The sequence below is a fragment of the Molothrus aeneus genome, chromosome 17, assembly GCF_037042795.1.
Source record: "Molothrus aeneus isolate 106 chromosome 17, BPBGC_Maene_1.0, whole genome shotgun sequence".
NCBI classification, from domain to species: Eukaryota; Metazoa; Chordata; class Aves; order Passeriformes; family Icteridae; genus Molothrus; species Molothrus aeneus.
Genome location: NC_089662.1, coordinates 6137225 through 6159790, shown reverse-complemented (window position 1 = coordinate 6159790; position 22566 = coordinate 6137225). Strand labels below are relative to the sequence as shown.

The 22566-nt window shown below is 51.6% G+C and overlaps 1 protein-coding gene across 1 annotated transcript; it reads right to left on the bottom strand.

The window, feature by feature from the left end:
* Positions 1 to 4925: 4925 nt before the first annotated feature.
* Positions 4926 to 22078, bottom strand: SDC4 (syndecan 4). The gene is made up of 5 exons (XM_066561732.1): positions 21959 to 22078; positions 8412 to 8553; positions 7485 to 7537; positions 7074 to 7257; positions 4926 to 5895 (listed from the first exon to the last, which is right to left on the bottom strand). Exons 1-5 carry the CDS (start codon positions 22031 to 22033, stop codon positions 5744 to 5746), a joined length of 606 nt encoding a protein of 201 aa, XP_066417829.1. The 5' UTR covers positions 22034 to 22078; the 3' UTR covers positions 4926 to 5743.
* Between the last annotated feature and the right edge of the window lie 488 nt (positions 22079 to 22566).

The window sequence follows — 22566 nt, the reverse complement described above, 5'->3', positions numbered from 1 at the left end:
GGATTCACCACCATTACAGAGATCGCAGAATTCCCACCCGAAGCGGGGCCGGTCGGGCAGCCTGTAACCAGCAGGGACGGCCCCTCAAGGATCCCCTTGGCGGTGGGAGGCAGCGGGGAGCCCCCCAAAGGTGCTCTTGGCGGTGGGAGGCAGCGGGGAGCCCCCCAAAGGTGCCCTTGGCCATGGGAGGCAGCGGGGAGCCCCCCAAAGGTGCCCTTGGCCATGGGAGGCAGCGGGGAGCCCCCCAAAGGTGCCCTTGGCGGTGAGAGGCAGCGGGAAGGTCCCTAAAGGTGCCCTTGGCCATGGGAGGCAGCGGGAAGGTCCCTAAAGGTGCCCTTGGCCATGGGAGGCAGCGGGGAGCCCCCCAAAGGTGCCCTTGGCGGTGAGAGGCAGCGGGGAGCCCCCCAAAGGTGCCCTTGGCGGTGGGAGGCAGCGGGAAGGTCCCTAAAGGTGCCCTTGGCCATGGGAGGCAGCGGGAGCGGGGCAGAGCCGGGGGCAGCGGGGCCCTGCAGTACCGGGCGTGCCCAGGAGGGGGCAGCAGACACGCGGGGAGCGGGACGGGATAACGGGGAGGAACCGGGATAACGGGGAGGAACCGGGATAACGAGGGGAGAACCGGGACAACGGGGAGAGCCGAGATAACGGGAGGAACCGGGATAATGGAGAGGAACCGGGATAACGGGGGGGGGGGGGAACCGGGATAACGGGGAGAGCCGGGATAACGGGGAGGAACCGGGATAACGGGAGGGAACCGGGATAATGGAGGAAGCGGGATAATGGAGAAGGAACCGGGATAACGGGGAGGGTCCTGGATAAAAGGGGGGAGCGGGATAACGGGAGGAGATGGGATAACAAGGGGGAACTGGGATAACGGGGGGGACGGGGATAATGGGGGGGGACGGGGATAACGGGAGGAATTAGGATAACGGGGGAAGCGAGATAATGGGGGGAGCCGGGATAACAGGGGGGACAGGGATAATGGGGGGAGGCAGATAAAGGGGGGGACAGGGATAATGGGGCAGAACCGGGATAACAGGGGGCCAGGGGATGTCACAGTGCTCTGCCAGGAAATTCCGGTTGTGCCAATCCTGGAAGTGTTGAGAACCGTGTTGGATGGGCCCCTGAGCAAGCTGGTCTAGTGGACGTTGCCCTGCCCCTGGCAGGGGCGGTGGAGGATCAGACTTTGAGGTCCCTTTCAAAGCAAGCCATGCTCTGATTCTATCAAACACAGCCCTTCAAGAGCCCCTTTGGCACAGGGGACAGGCTTGGACCCCCCAAAGGGACCAGAACTTTGGGCATCACCACCTGCACCAGGACTGGCACCAAGCAAGGTGGGACAGAGGACAGGGGAGGAGGAACTGACAGGTTTTAGCCCTAAATATCAGAACATCCCTACAGCAAAGGGTCACCTGCACCCAGTGACACCAGTGATACCTGGCAGACCCCGGCCCAAGGACACCCTGCTCTGTCACCTCCCACACAGTCCCAGCCTGTCCAGCTAACTGGGAGCCCAGTGATGCCCCACTGCAGTCCCAGTGGGCAGAGCAGGGCTGTACCCAGGACTCCATCCCCTGCGCTCACCCTGACCCTGCCTGCAGCCACAGGGAGCCCAGCTGAGCACCTGACTCAGCACCCAGGGGGCTGGGGAGGCTCATGGGATGCTCATGGCAAACACCACATCCCCAGGGTGCAGGAATTGTGCCCTCCCAGACTCTGCAGGTTCAAGGTGTTTGTCACCAGCACATCACTGCTGTGAGCCATTTTGGCATCTTTGGCACAAAGCCCAGTGCCTCAGCTCACACTGCAAAACAAACACCCACAAACATCACCTCAAAACCCCCTGGAAGCCATAAAGCAAAGGGGGTTAGCAAGGTTAAACCTAATTTTCCAGCTCCTCCATGTCCCCCATTCAGGGAGCATTTGGGAATGACAGACCTTCCCTGGCTGCTCGATCACATCAGTACCTGGGAGGGTTCCAGCTATTTTCAAGCCAGATAAAGCAGATCTTCAGCCTTTTGGCTTTAAAACCAGAGTAGCACTAAAAAGAAAACAAAAAGTGCCATCTGTGAGGTCAGAGATGAAGACCAGGAATTCTCAAGGTATTGGTGCCTCTCAGCACACAACCAGGTACAGGCAGGCTGGCTAGAAGGGCAGAAAGGCAGATGGAGGGAATGGTGACAAATCCATCTCAGGAGCTGGGGCTCTGCAAGGACAGGCAGGCAGCCAGGCTTGTGCTCTGGGGATTTGCAGGCTACCCGTCCAGATTGCTTTGCAAAAACAAGGCACTTCTACACGGAGTGAGGGCAGTTTTGGAAAGTACACAGCATTCTTGCAACCAAGAGACGAAGCCCAGGAGAGAAAGAAAGGGAAAAGCAAAATAAAAAAACAAAAAGTGACAAACATAGGTTGTTCCAAGCAGCACTTCCAAGAAGCTGTCAGAGCCAGGAGAACACAGAGCTGGCAGGGGTACGTAGCCATGTGCTGACAAACAGCAGCTCCCATGGGCACAGCAGGGCCCTGGGAGCACAGGGCTCTGCTTTTCTTGGCACTGCAGGAAACTCTCAGAGGACTTTTGAGAGCACACCTGGCACAGAGCAGGCAACAAGGAGCAGAGGAGCACGCGCTACTCCCTCACCCTGAGGCAGCCTGTGTGCTCGTCCCAATTTGTTTCCTCTGTCTGTGCTAATCCAAAGCACCTGGAGCAGGAATTCCCACCAGGGAGAAGGGAATTAGATTTTCTCGAGGATGATAATCCATTTAAATACAGCACTTGTAAGGAGCCTCAGCACTGTTCCCAGTGAGCAGCCCCTGCTCTCCCACCTGCCCAGGGAGAGAGGTGAGTCCTGTCCAGTGAGAGCACCAAGCTGACAGAGCAGGGGAGCTTGGACAAACAGCAGCTTCCTCCAGAGCCGGCCTCAAAGTGCAGCTGTTTAACCCCAAACAGCATGAACTCACTGTGGACTTGCTCCCAGAGCAGCTGATCAGCTCTGCACCCATTGGAAGGCTGCATTGGTTAAACAGGGTTGGCCTGAAACTTGATTAAGCAGAACAGCCAGTGCACTGCTTTCATTTCAGGGGATGTGCTTTCTACCTCCCTCTGCTCCTCCTGATCACAAGGGAACAGCGCTCTCCAAGCGCCATCACAAAACTGATCACGAGCAGCACACTGCCCCCATGGCACTGTGCTGTGCCTGCTTTACCTGAGCAGCTCCAGACACCCAGGGCTGCTGGGGCTCTGGGAATCCTGCACGGGTGAGGCACTGGAGGCAGCTCAGGAGCTGCTGACAAAGCCCCTTTGAGCTGCAGGCCAGGTCCCAGCCTGCCTCCCCCTTCAGTAACCAAGTAGTTACACAAACATTAGCTCCCAGTTATCCAGCTCCCAAAAGTAATTTCAGATCAGAAACAGTCCAAAAAGCCAGTTTTAGAAAGTACCATTTATTTGAGGGAAAAAAAAAAAAAACAAACAAAAAACAAAAAAACAACAAAACCAGTAACAGTGGAAAATCCCCAAGAGCAATTACACAAGAGAATCTGAATATCCCAAGAAGCAGCCACAGCTCCTGCCTGCCTGGCAGTGCTGTCCACAGGCAGTGCAGCCCTCCCTTTCCTTTCCAGCCTCCTGTGAACTCTGTGCAGCTTTGAGAGCCTCCCAGAGCCCCCAGTTTCCCAAACACACTCATAATTGGGACTGAGTCACCCAGAGGAGGATCCCTCCTCTGCCCTGATGTCTCAACACACGTTCCTGCCTCACCCCGACAAGGGGACACATTTTTTTCTATCTCCTCTCTGGATTTGGCCTCAAGCCTACAGCAAAGCCTCAGGAAGGTTTCAGGAGCCATGAAGATTTCCAACCAGCCTTTGCAACTGCCTGGCTTAGTGCTGCCTGCTCAGGTGCTCAGTTTGGGGACCCACACACAGATTTTTGTCTCACACCACGTCAGACTGGGAGATGCAGGAGGACCCAGCTTGCTCATGGTTCTGTAACACCTTCCTGGCACCAGACACACATCACCCTTTGCTCTGGGAGACTGGGGGGCTGGTCCCACCCTCAGTGGAGGCAGGAGCCATGCACAGGGGACACAGAAAGATCCAGAGCAGGGGAGCTCAGAGCCCGCCCCTGTGAAAGCTCAGTGCTTCCCAGTGGGAGATGCAGAGCTCAGACCCAGCCTTCCCTGAGGCAGGGCTCGGCACAGCACCACAGGGGACAGAAAGTTGTCACCTCCACACTTAAGCTCCCAAGGAAGGGCAGCTCGAGGTGGGGATCTCTGCTCTGACTCTGTGGATCCAGCCCAGCACATCTGGCCACAGCCATGGAGCCCCCAGGCTCCTCCCCAAGCACAAGCCCCTGGTGCTCTACACAAGACATTGGACAAACAGCAGCACAAACAAGATCAAAAGCCTCTTACACACCACACCATAAGGCTGCTGAAGAATTAACTCCAGCCTTTTCATTCTCATCTGTATATATCTCAGTAAAATATATAATATATAGCTCTATAGGACTGATTGTAATATATTACAGCCTAGAATTACTCCTGTCTTTTCCCTACTTCAATCATATTTATGCATCCAACTTTGCATACAGAAGTTATTGCCTTGAATTTGTAATTGAAATTCACAGAATAAAGCTTAAATAGTTTTCACAGAGACTCATTATATTAGTGTTTTACATAAAAAGGATAAAAGTTACCAAATGAGAAAGCAGCCATTTCAGAAACTATAAATAATTCTATTTTAAAAAATCCTAGAAAAGTTATGAGAAAACCATAAATATCTTTACCCTCTAAAGTAGCTGCTGTAGAACTAGAAGAAACCTGTAACACTCTGTAGCTAACTCTGCTTCAGTTCAGAATAGGAATCATATAAAACAGCATCTCTAGAGAAATGCCCGGCCAAAGGAAACACAAAGGGATTGAAAAAATAAATCTGAGGAAATTAAAAAAGTAGATTTTTTTTTTATTATTTCAAAACAATTTCTACAAACTTTATATAAACATTAGGCTATTTTCTTTTAAATTTTGTTATAAAAAATCCTACAAGCAATCCTTAAAAAAAGGTAAGAGACTGAAGGCAAGGAAAGGGTGTTGCCATAGCCAAACACAACTGGCTGTCCTGATTTCAAGGACTAATGACCCTTGCCTGGGGCCAACAGGAAAAGACAGAAATCTCCTGGGGAAGACATTCCCATAGGCCCTTTATGGCATTCAGGGATATTGAGCCCTTGTGGGCCTTTTACTCCCTGATAAGGCAACATTATCTGTAGTGTAAGAGATTCATAAATAGTTCTCCACAAAAATGCTTCACATCAACAGCCTGCTGCAAGACATCTAGTAGCAAGATTTATATTAAAAAAAAGCCATCTTCTATAGAAGCAGCCAATCCCAGCACGGCACGCAGGATGCAAACACATGGTGTTTGCTTCCATACAGTCTGGTTTGTGTTTATATACCCTCTATAAAACCAAGCAGAAAATTTGGCATCTTTATTCTTTTTACACTAACTTAGGGGGGAAAAAATACACTGAGGTTTTTTTTTCAGACTCTTTGTATTTCATTGGGCCCTTGTTAGCTGAGTGGGATGGGAAGGGTCACGAAGGAAGTTTGTTTTTTCTCAAAGTCACTTTGAAATTCAATCCAAAAAAAAAAAGAAAAAAAAAAGCATTTGTTCAGCACATCTCATCTGAGGGCACAGTGTTTCAGTACAGTCTGCTTGTCCCTTGATGGGCACAAGGTGCTGCTGAGCTTTAGGCATAGAACTCATTTGTGGGGGCTTTCTTGTAGATGGGTTTCTTGCCCAGGTCGTAACTGCCCTCGTCCTTTTTCTTCATGCGGTAGACCAAGAGCAGGATCAGGAAGATGGCAAACAGGAGACCCACCGCTCCTCCTGCGATGAGAGCTGGGGAGGAGAGAGACTGGAATGAGCCTTGGAGAACCCCAAACCCCCACTGCTTCAAGGGCAGCAGCCCCCAGACAGTGTCCATGTGCCTGTCACTGCATGTGCTGGCACTGTCAGCAACAGCAGATGTTACTGGGAAAGGCCAGGATTGCTCCCAGTCCAACCACAGAATAATCACATGTTCCACATTAACCAGTTTGAGCTAATCTTCCAGTTTAGTCCAAAAGAGAAATCTTGACAAAAGATGTTCTCCCTGTATAGAGACAGAACAACAACAAAAAAACCCACCCAAAAAAGCCCCACCACAGCCCACAGGAAAATGGTACAGCTCCAAGCTGAATGCTTTGTTAACAACCTCTGTGAGCACACCCTGGGGACTCTGTATCTCAATTCATCAACATCCAATACCAACATCACTTCCCTCAAAAAAAAAAAAAAATCAGAAAACCCCATCAACCAAAACCCACAAACCTGCAAAAAACCACTAAGATTTCCTCTCTCCTCACACCAAGCATGGCCACAAGAGTCACTGAAGTTTATTCCTTGTTGTGACACCTATTGCTTGCACTAAATCAGCTTCTTTGTTAAATGATTTTGCAATCCACTCTTCCCATCTCTTCTCTGACTGGGAGGATGGCTGCAGATCAGCACAAGGGGTTTGGGTTTGTACTTGGACCATCAGGCCAAGTGCTTGAAGCAGCAATATGCTGGGGACAGACCTGTCCCACATACTGAGGGGAAGGCAGTCACTTGGTTTTGCTCTAAACATTGGTACTCAGATTCCTACAGCTGAGCACGTGTTGGAATCCCTTAGAGGGATTTAGAGGGGTTGCTCAACTCCTGGCAAAGCTCAGAAAAGGCAGAACTTGGGCAGAGGGTGGAAGGAAAATGCCTGTTTGATATGAAACTCTGATGACACTGCTTTATGGACAGAGCAGCTGCCGCATGAGTCAAGCCAACAGTCAGCTGGCAGGCTCAAAAATGAGCTGTTCATCCCAGCAAAGACAGCAGCAGGCTCTGCTGTTAAGGACTGGGAGGCAGAAACCACCCTGCTACAGGCAGCCACAGAGGTAAAGCAACTCATTCCCCAGGGAGCTGCTCCCCAGGGAAACAGGGAACAACAGAAGCCATTCTGATTTTCATTATTAATGATTTACCAGTTCAAGGTGGAGTATTACCTGTAAGGACTTCTGTTCTTTCAAAGATGCTGCTGTTGGCTGTGCTTGCCATGGAGATCTTGTTGGACAGGTTCTCTTCCACAGCTACAGCTTTGTCTGGAATGATTTCATTGTCCACCATTGTGTTTTCCTTCTCACCTTCTATCTTTCTCCCAGTATCTCCAGGGATATAGTTGTCAGATATCTACAGAACACAGACAAACCACACCCATCAGCAAGCAGCACCCAGCCTACCCACAGCTGAAACCAGGAGGGTGTGCAGGGAATAGAAAGTTTGCTCAGTGCATTACAAACACTCTGTGCCTGCTCATGCAGGTGGATTTGTCTTGATGCCACGTCCTGCAGGGCAGGAGGGTGCTCAGAAGGTTTCACAGACACACCAGAGAAGCTAAATGCTGCTTAAATACCTACCACAGGGGTATCCATGGTGGTCAGATACAAGCCATCTTCAGAGTCTGGGTAGTCTGCAGAAATGACAAAGAAAAAAATAGAAAGGGCTCTCAAGATTTGGCCAAGATTTTGCCTTACATGCTGTTTTTACAGGATTCAGACACTTCCTGCAATACCAGCAACTGCACATATTAGGACTCTTGTCCTCTACAATTCCCCCTTATCTACTAGCACTATTTATCACTGAATGACTTGGATTGCACAAGACCATGAGATGCAATCATGAAACCAGCACCTCTCCACTGGGAGGGATCTGCAGCTGGACCCATTGGCCCTGCAGAGCAGGTCTGCCACAGCTCCTCAGGTAATGCCAATGGAGGGCACTGCTCCCACCACCCACCCCTAGAGCAGCCTTCACCAAGCCTCCAGATCTGCCCAGACATGTCAGGCACCGATTGCAGCATTTGTTCTTTTGCTTTTAGAGAACAAATGTTCACATAAAGGGACACAGAGCTACAGAAACTGGTTTGGGCAGGGAGCTTTGCATGTCACAGAGAGTTCACTTGAACGCCAGTTGGTTCTTTACCTTGTTTGGCCTCAACTGAGACATTAACTTTAAGCCTTTTAACACTGCCTCAACAATAGATTATTTTTTGTTTTAAAGTTTCTCAGCAGTTCTTTGGAGTTCAACAGGAAAAAGATCCAGCCAGCACAAGGCTTTTTCATTTGCAGCAAGACAAGCTTGGCTGGACTCCATCTGTCCTCCCTGAGTGATTCAACATCACAGCACCACAACTTTCACTGTTCTCATCTGAGTGACTGGAGTCACAGTTTTCATCTCCACCTGACACTGTGCTTTCTCTGGAGCTCTGGCTGTGATTTAGCCCATCACTGGTGCTGAAAGAAATCTCACAGCAGCTGCTGAGGGAGATCCACTTCCCCACTTACCTCCTGACCCAGATGTCTCATCTATATCTAACCCATCAGAGGTTAAGTGAGGCCTGAATTCACCAATGTCTTCATCATCTGGCAGGTCCCCAGAGGCAGGGTAGTCCAGCCATCCAGCATCCATGGTTTCAGTTTCCCTCACCTGTAAATGGGGGTGGAGAAATGTTATATATGAAACAACTCCCCAGAAGCATTTCACAGAAGGTTCAGAGCCTGAGCATATCACTTCCACCGAAAAAAACCATTAAATGCTGAATTTCCTCTCCACCAAAAGCATTATCTTTATCAGCTGAATTTCCCTAGAATTTCTCAGAACAGAAGTGAGAGCCAGACTGGGAGGGGAATTTCCTGAGGGCTACAGATTGAAGAGGTTCACCCAAACACACAGGGTGAAAATATCACAACAGGATCTTGGTCAGGAGTTTGTGGCAAAGCATTTGGAAAAGCAGTACCTTGAGCTTGTGATAAGGGAGAGTTAGGAAGGACTTGTAATTCCCAGGAAAAAAGCCTGATGGGTATAGGGCAGTTTTTTGCATAGCACCAAAGCCTCATGCCAAAGCAATTTCTCACTCTTTATAGTGAGAACAAGGCTATTTTATCACCCAAGGGTTAAAAGCTGGTCTGTCAGTTCAGCTGAACTGCAGTGCAATACAGGCTGAGTTCAAGAGCACTGCTATCAATAATGACTTGCCTGAAGGAAGAGCTTCCCCTGCATCACCTTCTTTAAAAGCATGTAAACAAACAAACCCATAAAATATCTCCAGGATCCAAAGGCCCTAGGAGTGCAGTTCCAGCAGGAAAGCTGGAGAGCCTCCCAGATATCAGCTGTTTGCCCACAGTGGCAATTTGCACACCAGAGCTCATTTGCACTTGGACCTTCAAGGAGCCACAAGCCCAAATCTCCTGCCCTCACCCAAGTTATGCAACTCCCCAGAACTATTTCTCCTCACCCCACAGCCCTGGGGCCAGGCCAGTGAGGGTAGCACAGGTATGAGCTCTGGGGTTGCTCAACACCACCCCACAGACTCCAGATGCTTCCAGAGCCATGAAATCATCACCAAGGAGGGGGACTCAGCCCCTTCCCCCAGGCCAGAGGCACAATGCAGATGGACAGGTCCCTTAGCTGGGGGCTAAGCTGACAACATTCTTCTGTGCTGGCCTCACAGGACAACTTGGGAAGTCTTGACAAAGGTTTTGTCCAGCCAGAAGAGCATTCCATGAGGGTTTTTCCCAATACAAGGTTTCCAGGCTACAGCCTCACCGGGGTGAGCAGGATCAGGGCCTGGTGGGGACACTCAGAGCTGGATGGCAGCACCACAGAGCCCTGAGCAGCTGGGATCACCCCCCTGCTCACCTGGGCAGGTGTGGCCCATCCCACAGCCCAGAGGTGATGAATTACATCCGCTATTGATCTCTAACCAAGGCAAACAATCAGCCACAAGCCATGTGTCAGCTTCCTCTGCCCACAGCCCTGATTCCAGCCCCATTCCCCTGCCCACTGGCACACAGGGCTGGCCACAAACAAGCACAAGATGTTTCTCAGTTTGCACCAGGAGCAGCAGCACTGGATGTGCTTTTCCTTGCTTATTGAGGCATTTTTGGTTTCCCCAGCAACGCTGCTACAGGCTAAGCAGATGTACAGCCCAGAGGGCATGAAGTGCTGAGGCCAGACCCTCTCTCCCTGCTATGCCAAGCCTGGCACTAGGTGCTGGGAAGGGGGCTGGGAGGAAAGTCAGCTTGGAAGGAATCCTCTCCCAGCCTGGAATCAGGCATTCCTAACGTTATGGATCACTTGCTCCAAGGCAAATTCATTTGAAGATATGTGAAACCCAGCCTCAGCTAGCCCTGCAATGGAAACTGCTTGCCAGCAGGCAGTAGCTGTTCCCAGGGCAGCTTCTGGCCATTCCATGGAGGGGCAGGAAGAACTCAATTCCTGGGGCTGGGGAGCACATCTGCTGCAGACCCCAAAAGCCCTGCACCAGGCACGGATTGGTGTTGGCAAGGGCTGTGCCGAGCCACACCCCAGTGCCAGCTCACCCTGTACTTCACCATGAGTCACAGCCAGCAATGTCCAAGCAAGGGCAGCTCAAGAAAAGCCAGGTTTAAGCCCTGAGGTGGCTGGACAGCCCACTGGCCTTATCAGATCAGCGCAGCCAGGAGCTGAGTGGTGGCACACAGCCACAGTGATTAGTGCACGCTGTGGGCTGGCTATCAAAAATCCCTATTTAAATCAGGACAGACAGTGTTTACCAGCAGGGCACATAACAAGGAAATTACTGACTCACAAGCATAAATAAGATTAAATGGGAGCGTTCCCTGAGCTCATTCTTCATCATCCTCTTGAGCAAGGATGGGGAAGATCCTGGAGGCCGCAAGAACTCCTCAAACCATACAGGAAACTTTTCTTGTGGGCAGTGGCCTCACATGACAGGCTCATCCAACAGGGAAATCCAAGGGCTGCTGGGCGCCTGCACAATTACTCTCCAGGTTTAAAGGCATGTCCTTCTAGGAAGCAGCCCTGCCTGGGAGCTGGGGCACGGCAGGCTGGGAAGGGTTAACACTGGAGTGCAGGGCTCACAGGGCAGGTCTGGGGCAGGCACATTCCTCACATACACACCTGTGAGAGGGCACACAGACAGGCACCTTCACAGCTCTGGGGCTTCCCAAGTGCCACATAAAGAGCTCTCTGCAGTATTGTTTAAAAAAGCACATCCCTTTCCAAGAGCACACAGTGCTCCCTGCAGCTCTGCTGCCTGGTGCAGAGGCACCACGGAAGGTGCCTGTAACTTCCTCTGGCCTGCAGGCTGTGGCCAAGAGGGAAAAGCTCTGAGATGACCACAAGAGGATGGTCAGCCCTTGCCAAGAGGAAGAAGCTCTGAGATGACCACAAGAGGATGGTCAGCCCTTGCCAAGAGGAAGAAGCTCTGAGATGACCACAAGAGGATGGTCAGCCTTTGCCAAGTCACCCCTGGCACATCCAGCTGAACACCTCCTGCAGCTGCCAGCTCTGAGCCTGCCTTCCACCACCTGCTGTCCTGCACTGGAGCCAGGCCAGGGGCTGGGGGAGAGCCTGGGGGGCTGCACAGCCCCAACCTCACCCTGGCAGCTGAACTGCAGTCCTACAGTCAATGTGCTCCTCTCTAGGAGGGGTCTGTACAGGAATCAACCTTTCCTGCAGGAGTCCAGTTCAAGGATTTCTTCCTCATGTTAAGCAGCTTTATCCCCAGTAAGCACAAAGGGAGATTAAACAGCTGAAGCTTTTCCTGCCTGCCAGTGGCAAAAAACAAATAAATAAATAAGAGTTTATTCCCTGCCAGACAGCCAGCACGTCAGGCACGTGAACTGTGAGTGCCATTCCTGGAAAAGCTGGGCACAGAGGCCTTATGTTTCGAGACAGGCAGCACTACTGGATGAGGCCAGACACTCTTTGCTCAGTGGAGGCACAGGAACAGCACCCCTGGGACTCCAGGCAGCCCTGCTGTGCTCCATCCCTAACCCATCCCACTCCATTTCGTGCTCCTGGGGTTCTCCCTTACAGTCCCAGAACACCACTCACCTCTTCTCAAAGCAAAATCAGCTGTTTGCTGAGGCAGTGAGCAAAGTTTCTGTGCAATGTGTGAACTTCCCCAGCCACTGTCACCTGCCCCAGCCTACATGTCCTCACCTCAGCCTTTGCAAACCCTTTCAAAAAAACCCAAATGGTATTCTGGGGCAGAGACAAAGTTTTCCAAACATGGAACTGGCTTTTACAGCTGTCCCTTGCCTCTGATCAAACACAGAGTTCATTGAAAGCTCCCTTGAAGGGTCACAGCCAGCAAGCTGCAAAGGGAGTCAGACCTGCAGGGACTGGGGCATTCACAGTGTACAGAAGCCTTTATCAAGTTTATAATTTTGGCATGGAGACCCAGCGCTTGCTCCTGGCCTCCCTTCCCAGCACTGTGTACATAAACCCGGGAGTAAACAGGAACAAGGTGAAAGTCAACCTTTCCTAGACAAAGGCACATGGAGCTGGGCCAGCCTGGGGGGTGGCAGAAGAGGGCAGAGGCACAGACCTGTTAACCCTGTGTGGCCTGCAGGGACAGGTGGGTGTAAAGCTGTCCCCAGGGCATCTCAGGCTCTTCACTCTGGGTCAGGGGTACAGATCACCTCATTGCACTGCAGCAGGCAGCAAAACACAAAATAAGATATCCTCCCCAGCCCCTGTGCTGTCACAGACAGATGTCACCTCCCAGCACCCAACACACAGCTATCAGCATAGCCAGGAAGGGCTCCTGAGCACGAGCAGCTGCAAGGATGCAGAGCTCTGCAAACCACAGAGCCCAAGAGAGGGGATTTCCATACTCCCATCCAGCTCTTGCAGGAGCCCACAAACCAGGAAGGTTTTAAAGATCACACCAAGCACGTGAAAGAGCAGGGGTTAGGAGTGAGCTCACCCCCTTGGTGCCCCAGCATCTGCTCCCCCAAGAGCAGAGGAGCCACACAGCACTGGAAACAGGGCAGCTCAAATCAGGGTGAAACAGGAGGTGTGCAGTGACCACAGGCAAAGACTGCTCTATCTTCCCATCTGAATAAGCATTAAAAAACCTTATTAGAAGTTATGAGCTTCCAGCAGAGGCAGCTCTTTCCAGACAAGTAAGGGAAGGGTCTGTATTCCCCCCACAAAATACCCTACACTCCCTTCTCCTACTCCATGCTTCAGCTCCACGTAAGGGAGAAGAAAATAAACACCCAGAAGTCATTTTAGTCCTGAGAGCAAAGCAAATATCAACATTTCAACTAAAGTCACACCTAACTCCCTTAACACACCAGCCACAGTAAAATAATAAAAAAATCCACTTGTGCCAGCTCCTTGTGACTATGCCTGGAGGTATCATTTTACCACCCATTCCTGGTCAGTCTCCCACAAAACTTGCAGCACACACGGCCTGCACTGGCCTTTGTGCCAAGGGACAAAAGTTACACAGCTCCCATCCAGGCATATGTTTGCATTTAGTTGCATGACAGGATCACCTGGGGCTTCCAGACATAGTTAAATACCACCTTTGCTCCACACTTCCCAGGCAGTCCCAGAGCAGGGCCACAGCCAGCCTTGCCCATCTCCCCTGACAGCCACTTCCCACCACAGTGACCCAGAAAGGTAAACCCACAGCACTGAGGAAAGGTGAAATCAGAGTGGAGAACATCCCAGGGCTTGCAGGTAGCCCCAGCACCCACAGCAGTTACTGCACAGTCTGTGCCTCTCGCCAAAGAGGGGAAAAGAATTTTTTTAATTGTTTTTGCTTAAAAAGACAGCAGAAGCACCAGGCAGGTTGGGGAGCTGCTCAGCTGGTTAGAGCATCACTTGTTCCAGGTGATACCAGCGCCTGTCCAAGCAGGTCTGCATCTCCCAGTGTGCTCACCCTCCTCAGCCCACGTGCGGAAGGCACATCCAGCCCCATCCCAGCCCACTCCCCCCTTGGTCAGTCCCTGGGTGATTCTTTAAGCCCTGTGGCCACAAGCAGCTCTCAGGGCTCATGTGGCAGCACAGCCATAATCCCCGTGACAGTGACAGTAATCCCGGGCTCTCAGAGCCACTCCTGTCCCCTGCAGCAGGGATGAACCCTCCCAGCCCCTGCCTGCTCAAAATAGGCTTCCTTGCACTCACAAAGTCAAACCTCAGCTACCTTTGAGCTGCTGTGCTCCTGCTGACACACAGCCTGCTCCCTCCAGCCCACACCGTGCACGGCCACGCTGCAGGAGCAGGAGGACAGAGAGATTAAAAAGGAATGAACTCTTGTTTAACTGCTTTTGCCTGATTATCAGCCAAGAGCAAAGCCATAAAGATCGAGTCCTTTGCCAGACAGGCACATACTGGGGTATGTTTACTGCAATGGTGGCAAAATAGCTGCTCTAAACACTCAATTCCCAGCTCCACACTCAATTCCCAGCTCCAGAGCCCGAGTGGGAAGGAGATGACTGCTCCCCACTCCAGCTCAGGGAGATAAAGCTCAGCAGACAGTTGCAGATGGCTGTGTGTCCATCACTTGCCCTGAAGCAAAATGAAGAAAGTTTGGCTGTGTGTCCATCACTTGCCCTGAAGCAAATGAAGAAACCTTGGAGGAAAACTACAGGAGGAAAAAGCAGGAGGTGTCATGTGACTCAAGAGGAAAACAACTGTGACAGACATTTCACGCCCTTGAAGGGTTCTCCTGGTCACAGGCCATGATACACGCCTAGTTCATAAAGAGATTATTTTTTTATAGTATTTACAAACCTAATCATAAGTAGTTCATATGCTTCACTGTCCAGAGCTCAGCTCAGAAGCTGGAAAAATTCTGTTCAAGCTTAAAAAAGGAATTTACGATTTTTCCAGCTCGCAACTCACTCTGAGTTGCCCTAGTCTAGAATAAATCTTTCTATTGCATCCTAGTCTGTGGAAGTAAAAAAAAGGATATAAATGCCTCAGCAAAACAGCTTTTCCATCAAGGATGACTTCTCATGCTGACACTTCAAACTTGGGATATCTCACATGTCCTACTTCCCCCACATGCCAGGAAGAAGCCTGCCCTCACTGCCCTTTCCTAGAATACAGCTACACCCCAATGCTTCCCCGAACACGCACACAAGCAGAATTTCCACTTAGCAAGAAATCTGTGACGTGCACTTTTGGGATCTTTCTGCTCCCCCATGCCAGAGCTTTAGCAAAACTCAGCCAGGCAGACACCCAACTTCAAAGGGTGCCCTTCCTCTCTAGCTCACCATGCAGCTAATCTCAGCTTGTTTGTACAGTCAAGTTTCCCAACGCTGCGCCCTACAAATGCTTCCCCTCCCACCATCCATTTTAATCTAATCAGAAGTAGTAGCCCAAAGATTTAGGCTTAGCCCAGGCTGTTGAGCTCTGCCAGCACAGTTATGCTATTTCAAAGCCTGCTATGCTGGCAGAGGTGCCAGCAAAGAGCAGCAGCAGGGGAAGTTATCAGCACCAAAGCACTCGAGACAGCGGAGTGCTGCTGCTACGCTATCAGCCATACCCGTGTGAGCATTTATACAAACAAACATTTCAACAGCAGGGATTTTCCTGGCTAGCTGCAGCACCACAGGCTGGGTTTTCAGCGCACGGGGCTCAGTGGGGATTTTTTGGTTTGTTCCTTCACAAAGACGTTGCCTACTTCTGGCTTGGCTTGGGCCCAGAAAGCAGCAGACACAGCACGTGCTCTTTGGGATAATACAGTTGCACTTCAGGAAACCTGTCACTTCCAGAAGCATTTTCCTCCCTCTGAGGGCTCTGAACTCCCTGTCAAGTTCCTTCCCCTCTCTGAGCAGAGGGTGAGCAACCAGCAGCAGTTTTCCAGCCCTCCCTGACCACATCTGTGCACCCACAGAGCCAGAGCAGAGGGACCCAGGCGTTGTTTTGGTCACTCCTTCCCCTGCAGAGCCACGCTGGGCTGGACGAGCGAGTCCGGGAGCAACCAACACGCAAGACCTGCTCCTCGTCCTCAGCCTCAGGAAATTCGGAATTAGCGCCAAGAACAGCCCGCACATAAACAGTCTCCTGCAAGATCCTGGCTCCAGACTCTGCTCCACTGCACACTGAGGAATTGCAACAAATATTTACCTCGCTGGGGAACAGAATCTTCCAAGCAAAAGCTCCTGACATCAGTAAGGGGTTGTATTTCCATTTGGAGGAGAGTAGGAGCTTCTCTGTTTCTAAAGCAGGGCATTAGCCCACTATAGCAGCTTCTGCCACCCTCCTAGCACCACAGCAGGCAGGATCTGTCCCTCCACCTATGGTCCCATTCCTCTCCAGGCCAGCACAGCAGCACACCTGGTGTCTTCCTTCCAGCCACACTCATCTCAGTCACTCTGCCTTCTGCAGAGAGATTTCTGGCTACTGCGCTGTGCAGGCCACTTCAGTGCAAGTCCAAGCACTTTCACAGTCATTAATACACATTACCATTGCTTTTCATTGCTCTAGTTTGACTGTGGCAGCAGGCAGTGTTAGCCTCACAGCAAGGTAAGTGGGGCAAGGCCATATCTCTTTGTATTCAAGTTGGACAGCGGCACAGTTTTAGAGGAAACATGGTGAATATACCTTTTTCCCTTCAGCAGCTAAGGCAGAGCAACATCAAGAGAGAAATCCTTCCCATGGAAGGCTTTGCTTTCCCTGACGGAACAGGATTTGTTTAAGCAAGAGGCAGCCATGGTTTTGGTTGACATAAGACCAGCTGCTTGGGTAACAGTGCTATGGGTCTTCCCAGTCTCCTTCCTGCCCCAAGGAGTGTCTCCCTGAGATTTTAATTAACTGCTTTGATTTTTAAGTGATCCCAATAATTTGTCTAACAACAGCCTCTTGGCATTTCACAAGCAGAGTCTCAGCCCCAAAGGATTTAAGGATAAAACTGACAAGAGCGCATACTTCCAGCAAAAATAAAGATTTTTACAAGAAGCACACTTTTCAAGTCAGCCGGCCTTCAGAAACTGAGAGGGACACAGCTATGTATTGCATGCTTTCCCCTCCTACGCTGACATTTTCTCCAGATTCAGGATTAAGTATTTAACCCGCTCTTTTGAGACTCTACGCTCCTTTAGCTTGCTTTGAATGCTTTCAGTCATTTCAGATAATACTGCTGCTTTCCTGTCTCCCATGCAGCTCTTGTTTCCAACAGTATCTGCCTGAAAATGAAGGAACCACAGTGCTACCAGAGCAAGTTACAGCTCCTTAAGACAGGGCCATTTTCTGGTCTGTCCTAGCCAACACCAACTCTGCTGCTGGCAGCAGTCACATGGCAGAGCCCGACAGCTTTTCTGCCCACCAAAGCCACAACCAGATTAAACAGGAGGCAGCAGCTCGGTGCCAAGGGCAGCACAGACTGGGTGCCAAGCAGCAGCACCAGTTTTGCCTGTCAACCCCTTTTCTAGCCCCAGAAGAAGAGATCCACCTCTACCTCAGAAGTGTGAGTCACTGCTTTGGGTAAGGGGCCAGGGCCGTTACTCAGAGGTGACAGCAGTGTCCTGGAGCTGGGATGCCAAGCCAAGTGCCAGAAACCTGAGTCAGAGTATGACTGCTGCAAGTCAGGGCAGCAGAGCTGGTCCTCTGACCAGCAGCATTTACCGGACAAACATTCAGGCACACGCTTAAATATAAAAAAACTAAGTCTGAACTAACCCAGCAGCACAGCCCTAACTGCTCATTAGGGTAGGATCTTTTACAGCCCCTCAGAGCAGAGGCTTATTACAAGTGAAACTCTTTAACTAGGCTGCCCTGTCTATTCAGAGCCACCAAGCCCAGTCTCATCACAAGAGTCTCATTCTAGTGCAAATCATTTGAATCCTTAATCTCGAGCATTTGCATTCCAGCGAGTCTCAAACAAACAGCCACACATGCTCCTCAGCAGCAGCCCGGAGGTCAGGCGTGTGCAGGGCTCGTCCCCTCCGTTCTGTAGTGCTTCAACTGCATCAGCTTCTCCTTTGAGGCTGCAAAAGCAGCACAGCCCGGCTGTTGTTGCAGGGCATAAAGGAACAGGATGTACTGAGCAGAGGGAGAGAATGCAGCTGCAAGACCTAAGAGCAGGCTCAAGAGGATAAATGTGAACTCAAGAGCTAGGAAGTGTTTTGAAGGATGGATGCGGAGTTTAGTCTGGCCCAAGTGACAGCTGGGGAGCTCTGCAGGATCACAGAGCCATGATAACCACCAGTAATTTACATGGCAGACTGTGGAACCACAGCTACCATGCCACCCTTACAGGTACAGATACTATCACTGATCAAAAAAGTATTTAAACCTAACTCCATCAATCCATTCATTTGAGGAAAAACAACTTACAAAATACAGCACAACTTAGGGGTAACTTATAGTCAAGGGGATTCAAGCAACCAGGATATTTCTAACAGAGCATTTAGCAGCACCTAAAGGATGGAAAAGTAGCTGTAGGAGTCAAAAGGGAAGGAAAAGTAGCTGTAGGAGCTGTGCTGAAGCCTGCATGCTGAGCAGCAAGCCAGTGTGCCCCACCCCACCATCATCAATGGGAAAGTCAGGTTAGCAGCTTCCAGCTTGTGGTAGAAGTGGGACACACACATTTTGAAAGGCAGTAAGGCACTACAGGAAAATCATGGCACGGTCACATTAGGCTCTAGTTCAGGCATTTGAGAGCAAATGGCCTCCCCAAGCCATTCAAACAGCTCAAGGCAATAGTACAGCCATTAACAGAGGCTTGGAAGGGAAGGAAGAGGTGAAGACGCATAGGAAAAACATTTTCCCTGTTGCTGGACTGGAAGTAGGATTCCAAAGTGCCGAGACTTTGGGAGAGAGCAACCAGAGGGGCAGGAAAGAGAGCAATCAGGTTGGCTAACAGCCTTTACTTCCCAGGGTGAATGAGCCTGTGGTATCACAACTCTGAGAAGTACCAAGTTCAGCTCCAATTCGCCTCTTGCGCAAGATGTTCGGGAAAGCTCTGGAGCACAGGAAAGCACTCTGCAGCATGGGAGCTGGCAGCACTTGGGACAGATGAGAGCTGGCAGCAGTGCTGTTCCCCTCACTGCGCCCCAAGTGCTGCAGGGTGACTGTTCCTACCCATGGGAACCCTCACATCCAAGGTGCTCAGCTGTGGAGGGACCAAGCAGCCCTGCACGGTCCCACCCCATCCCAGGAGTTGTGCACGCAGGTCAAGAAAGTACAGGGTGCTAAAGGAGTTGGTTTTTTCCTACACATTACAGTCATTTCATCCCAACAACTATAGGTTTGACTTCCAGAAGTCATGAGCTCCTTCCCCTTAAGGGTTGAGGGACATTGCTTCAGACACTGTCATTTTGCTGCTCTGTGTTTTAGAGAGACTGAAGCAGAGCTGAGATTTGCTCTAAATGTGAACATGGCAAGTAAAGGTAAAATAAAGTAAAACATGCAGATAGAAATGTCTTGATTTGATTGGGAGGGACAGATGAGAAACTGGGCAAAGAGCAGAAAGAACAGGCCTCGGGGATCAATGGCAGCAGGACAAGCCAAACCGGTTTTAACATTAATAATGCTGCACTACTTTCCAAACACAGCTATCATCAACAAGACACCAGCTTTGCCAATCAGGAGGCCTCTGAGCATGATTGCTTTAAACCAGCAAACAGAGCCCACAAACAGCACGAAGCCTCCCCCACCTCTCCCTGAGCAATCCTCTGCCAGCAGCTTCTGCGTTGGATTTGTGCTCCTCTGTACTGCTGAGGACACACAAACACGATGTGGTGCTGCACGAAGACTTTTTCTGCAGAGTTCAAGGCACAAAAGTAGGACAACTGCAACAAGCCTGCAGCCCACTAGCACTGCTCCAGCCCTGCTGGGCTCCGGGCCCTTTTGCAGCCCAGACAAACGGAGCAGAGCCCAAGCCTGCAGCAGAGGGAACACTCTCACCATGGGGGAACACCCCCTGCGCCCCTCCTGTGCTGCCAGGGGCACGGCTGGAGGCTCAATGCACAGGGAAAGCTCAGCCACTCTGCCCAAGCAAGGCAGACCTCACGTCCTTTGTTAACTCCACCGATCCCACATCTTGGATGCATTGGTGACTTTCTGTGCATCCCCCCTCAAGCATCTTCTGCAGGAAGCCCGTCCTTGCACAGCACAGAGGGGAGCATCCTGCCCACGCATCCTCTGCTTTCCAAGGCACTCAAGCAGAGAGGGCTGGGGACCACCTGGTGACATCAGGCACCAGCTCCAGCCCCCCGGCCCCAGGGGGAGAAGGCAATGTTCTCACACAAAGCTGCGGGGCTGTTGTAACACAACCCACCCACCCACAGCCGGAGCTCCAACGTCACACTGAGGCACTTCAGTCCCCACCCTCTTACACATCCAGGATTGCTTCACACGGAGAAATCCCACTTACACCAGAAAGCTGCTCAAGGGGAAAAGAGCCAAGGCACTTTTGTTTGTACAGGCTTGGGGAAATATTCAAGCACCGATTCACTCTCAACGTCCATGCTCTTACATAAGCACAAGAAATACAATCCCCATCTTGTTAAGAAACAGCTACCTGTCTTCACCCTGCCTGCCCAGAAAAACCAAGAGCCACATGCTGTGCAGCCCTGCACGTTTTGGCAGTGCTATTAAAAAAAAATATGGGAGGAGTGCCAGCAGAACTCTCCCAAACCGTGTGTCATCCTTGTCTCCTCCCCTGTAACCCAAACAATTTGTTTGGATTAGGCTTTATAGTAGGCCAGTGTTACTTCTCAAGTATACATTCAATCTTATGTAGCTTAAATGAAACGGGTAAATATTCCACGTAAATTCTATATAAGTATTTACAGACCACATCTGTGCAAAATTTGTTGTCTTTGCAGAAACCCGATGCTCGCAGACCAGTCCAGTCCCCAGGGACACCAAGTTGCATTTCATACCAAACATGGTCAGTGCAACTTCCACATGCTGTCTGCCCCAAAGGTTTGCCCTACTAGTTTGGGCCAGTTCCCAAACGACCGATTCACGTGCTTAATGGCAGGGATAAACACACCAGATTAGAGTAAAGTGGATTTGGGCTGCTTGGTTTTAGAGAGTAGCTGACAATTACTACAGATGCTCTCTGTGGGAGATTCCTGCTCTACAATCAGCAACCCCCCAGCCCTGAGTCCCTACAAGAAAGAAGCAGAGCCTTATCAGTTCTGATCGGCCCACCCAGCCATCAGTCCAAAACAAGCCAACGTGGATGATTAAATCTACTTTGGGAATCCCTGATCTCCTGCAGTTACCTTAATCTCAGCAGCTCTTTCACACTACCAGAGGAATCTGCCCTGATTGCACTATCAGCAAGATGGTCACACACAAAAATAAACAAACAGCAGGGAAGCCAGAATGCCCAGACCTGTGATTCACCACGAAGACCCCACACGTGCCGGCTTGAAGAATATCCAAATGCTTCACCTCATTGTACGTTTAAGAGATTTTTAAACCCTCCACGGTAATGCATCATTTTTCACTCTCATGAGGACGCGAGGAAGGTTTGATAGACACAGAAAGACACCCGGTACCAGCACAAGCAAACTCAAGTAAGGCTGGAAAGCCTATCCAGGTACTGTAACGCGTCCACACGCACAAGAAAATAAGAATTACAGGACTTTCACGTCAAGAAATTGAAGATTAAAACTGTAATGGAGAGCGGCTCATTTCCACCAGGTAGCCGGTGGAAAACCTGAACTGCTGCAAGCCCGGCACCGTGAGCACGGCAGAGCGGGATACGTGAGCAGCGGCACAGCCGCGGGGACCGCGGGGCACCGGGCACGGCGACAGCACCGGGGCACCGGGCACGGCCGAGCGGGGACAGCGCTGCCTCGGCATCCGCCGGAGGAAGCAGCGTCCGAGCCAAGGGAACCGGAGGAAGAACGGGAACGGCCCTATTGCCGTACTTGGCTCACCCTTCCCTTTCCCGGAGAAGGGCAGACCGCCCGGGGGGCAGCGGTGGCACCGGCTCTCGGGCTGCCAGCGAGCGGAGCCCCAGACCTGCATGTCACCCACCCCTCCGGGCACCGGGAGCCCTTCGCTGCCGGGGCAGACCCTCCCCTTTCCCCCCTGTCCCGCGGGGCCCGGCCGGACTCACCGACTCGGCGGCGGCGGCTCGCAGGAGGAGGCCGAGCAGCAGCGCGGCGCGCAGGGGGACGCGGGGCAGCGGCATGGCTGGGCTGGGCCGGGACACACGGAGCGACAGCGGCGACACCGACCGGAGCGGGCTCTGGCCGTGCCCTGCCGCCGCCACCGCCCTTATAGGGCCGGCGGAGCGCGGGGCGGAGCGGGGCGGTGCCTGCGGTCTGCCGGGAATGCCCCGCACCGACACCGGGGGAGCGAACTGCCCCCACCGACACCGGGGAAGGGACACTGTGGGGCTGACGGCGGGGGGACACGGAGGAACCCAGCCCGGGACCCCCGCACTGCTGGCCGCCACCGTCACTGCGTTATGGGGAGCGGGCGGAAAGGAGAAAGGGAAAGGGGAGAAAGGGGCAGGGGGAAGAAAAGGGAGGGAAGGGGGGAAAAGGCAGGGAGAAAGAGGTCAGGAGAAAACGAAAGGAGGAAAAAGATGGGAAAGGGAAGGGAGAAGCGAAAAGAGAGAGGGAAAGCGAAAGAGGGGGGGGGAAGGAAAAAAGGGAAGGGAAAGCGGGGGTAAGACGGAGGAAAGAGAAAGTGGGGGGAGCGGGCACCCAGTATCCGCTT